General features: G+C 52.5%; 1 protein-coding gene across 1 annotated transcript in view; it reads right to left on the bottom strand.

Annotated features, from left to right (window-relative positions):
• The window catches only part of VOLCADRAFT_89527 (uncharacterized protein), a gene marked incomplete at both ends in the record, with an annotated part of 2,534 nt that extends 1,440 nt beyond the window's left edge, over window positions 1-1,094 (bottom strand). Inside the window, one exon of the mRNA XM_002949082.1 lies at window positions 806-1,094. Coding sequence (XP_002949128.1) covers window positions 806-1,094 — 289 coding nt within the window. The remainder of the gene's footprint in view (window positions 1-805) is intronic.
• Window positions 1,095-2,075: the final 981 nt, after the last annotated feature.

Raw genomic sequence — 2,075 nt, 5'->3', positions numbered from 1 at the left:
CAGAGATTATTGCATGATTTCTGCTCCCGGTAGTTCCGGGTTCAAATTTGACTGCCTGTGTTTCGGTGTGTGAGGGGAGATGGACCATTTTGTGGACGGTGTTGGATGTGATTATAGCAATATGCGCGCTGACCAGGAACTAAATTGTTGCACCGTTTATCCGCTAGATTGGGTTGGATGCTGATGGTGAGTTGCTGAACCCAACGAATACATTCTGAAGTCGGATGGGGTGAATGGATAAGGGCGCCCCTCTCGCAGGGGAGAGCAGGGAACTGCCTCGGGAAAGGGGGCCGCTGGTGAAGCTATACCACCCAGTAACAACATCATACGACCCAGTACAGCAAGGGATGCCAAGCTTCTATTTGGGTCCCACAGGCGCATTGGTTCTTTAACCGCCCTTGTTCTGACTATTACCAAGAGGTGTGCTGGGACAGTGACCTCTAGTTTTCCCTCCACCCACCCAAGCAATCCAGGGATTGCCGCGATGCAGTTGTTGCTGGCCTTGGGTGGGTCACTGGTCTTTGGCCCTCTTGGCCCTGTTTGGGCCTGAAGGTTTTAACGGTGCAAACAGGTAACTTTCATTACTTTTAGCGACTATTGCAACATTCACAATAGGTTGGTGTTGGGAGGGGGTTTCGCAAGCGGTTTGTTACTACCCAGCCAAGCTATTGGCTGGCTACTGTAACGCGGAGCAATAAATCGGTGTGTAGGTCGTAGGAAATTTCTCCCGCCTGCCATCCCCCAACATTACCGTGTAACAGAATCGGTGGCCCATTAGTATATCAACTCCTGTGCAACGCCCAACCTTGTTGCCACCACTCCTGCTTGAAGTACGGCATCACTGCTTGATCGGTCGCGTCCTTGTGCCTATCCTTCTGGAACAGCCGCTCGTCCAACATTGCTTGTGCCACTGCTGATGGTTCCCCCAGAAATGAGGCTGAGCAGCCCAAACCGCTCCTTCGTGATTGCCGCTTCCGACAAACCTGCACTTTCCCTACGACCACCCGCTGCAGCACGACTCGCCGTATCTTCTCGTGTGACAGCAACCCCTCCCGAGACTCAGCAAAAATCCTTGCGCTGCGTTTTGTGGCCATCACAGTCCCTGAGTCCCCCAGCGAAAAGGAATAAATACGCGCTAAGCGCGTCCACCAGCATCTCGAGAGGCCTTTTCAGCAGCCAGCTAATACAGGCTCCTTGCGACTCTGCACACTGACTCCCGAGCGCCGCTTCACTGTCATGCGCACTACTGCCTTGCAAAGCATGTGTTTTGTCGGCTGGTTCGCCAGCCCCTCCATTTGATCGTATGCGGCGATTGCCGCGCCATCTGTAGATGCTTGAATCAAGGTGTTTAAACGCGGTATCCTGCTTAAACTCTTCCTGCCGTGCGATAATGCACGGTACTGCAGAAATGGTCAGGGTGTACAGCTTTTTTTATTTATAGTTTTACTTCAGTTCATCATGTACCCGCTGTAAAATTGGAGGGGTTTATAGGGGTTAACATACGCACTTGCATAGCCACCGCCTCGCGCCTGTATGGCAGTGTGTGTTTCCGTGTCACGGCACCCTTGGGGGACCCCCCAGCCAAAATTAAGGTTACTGAACCAGTCACACGATTACATTGCGATACAGCTTCATGATAAGGATTACGACACGGCCAACAGGATTAGGATACACAAGGCAGTCTCCAGGCTCTTTCACCCCGTTCCACCACGTGTGCGCGGGACTTATTTAATTGTAATGTTACAGAGTGGGAGGCTTCTGGGCCGCTTTATCACATTGTCAGTTCTACGATCATTTATCACCTTATAGCACCATCCACCGCTACCACACTGTACTTCGCCATACGAACTGTAAGTCCAAGGCGGCGGGTCCAGCCGTCTAGGGCCCCTCCTCATCCATTCACCCGAACAACCGAAGAGACGGAGGGTTCGGCAATCGCCACCAATCCAGCATGCGAATCTGGTCCATCAACTGCGACATCAACTCCACATCTCAGCAGCTAGCCATAATCTCGCGCTCCCGACTAATTCGGGGGTCTCCCCAGGAATCGAACCCAGGACCTAAACCGCGAATCC

Source organism: Volvox carteri (genome assembly GCF_000143455.1).
Source record: "Volvox carteri f. nagariensis unplaced genomic scaffold VOLCAscaffold_13, whole genome shotgun sequence".
Taxonomy (NCBI): domain Eukaryota; kingdom Viridiplantae; phylum Chlorophyta; class Chlorophyceae; order Chlamydomonadales; family Volvocaceae; genus Volvox; species Volvox carteri.
This window is presented reverse-complemented; position numbering and strand designations above follow the sequence as displayed.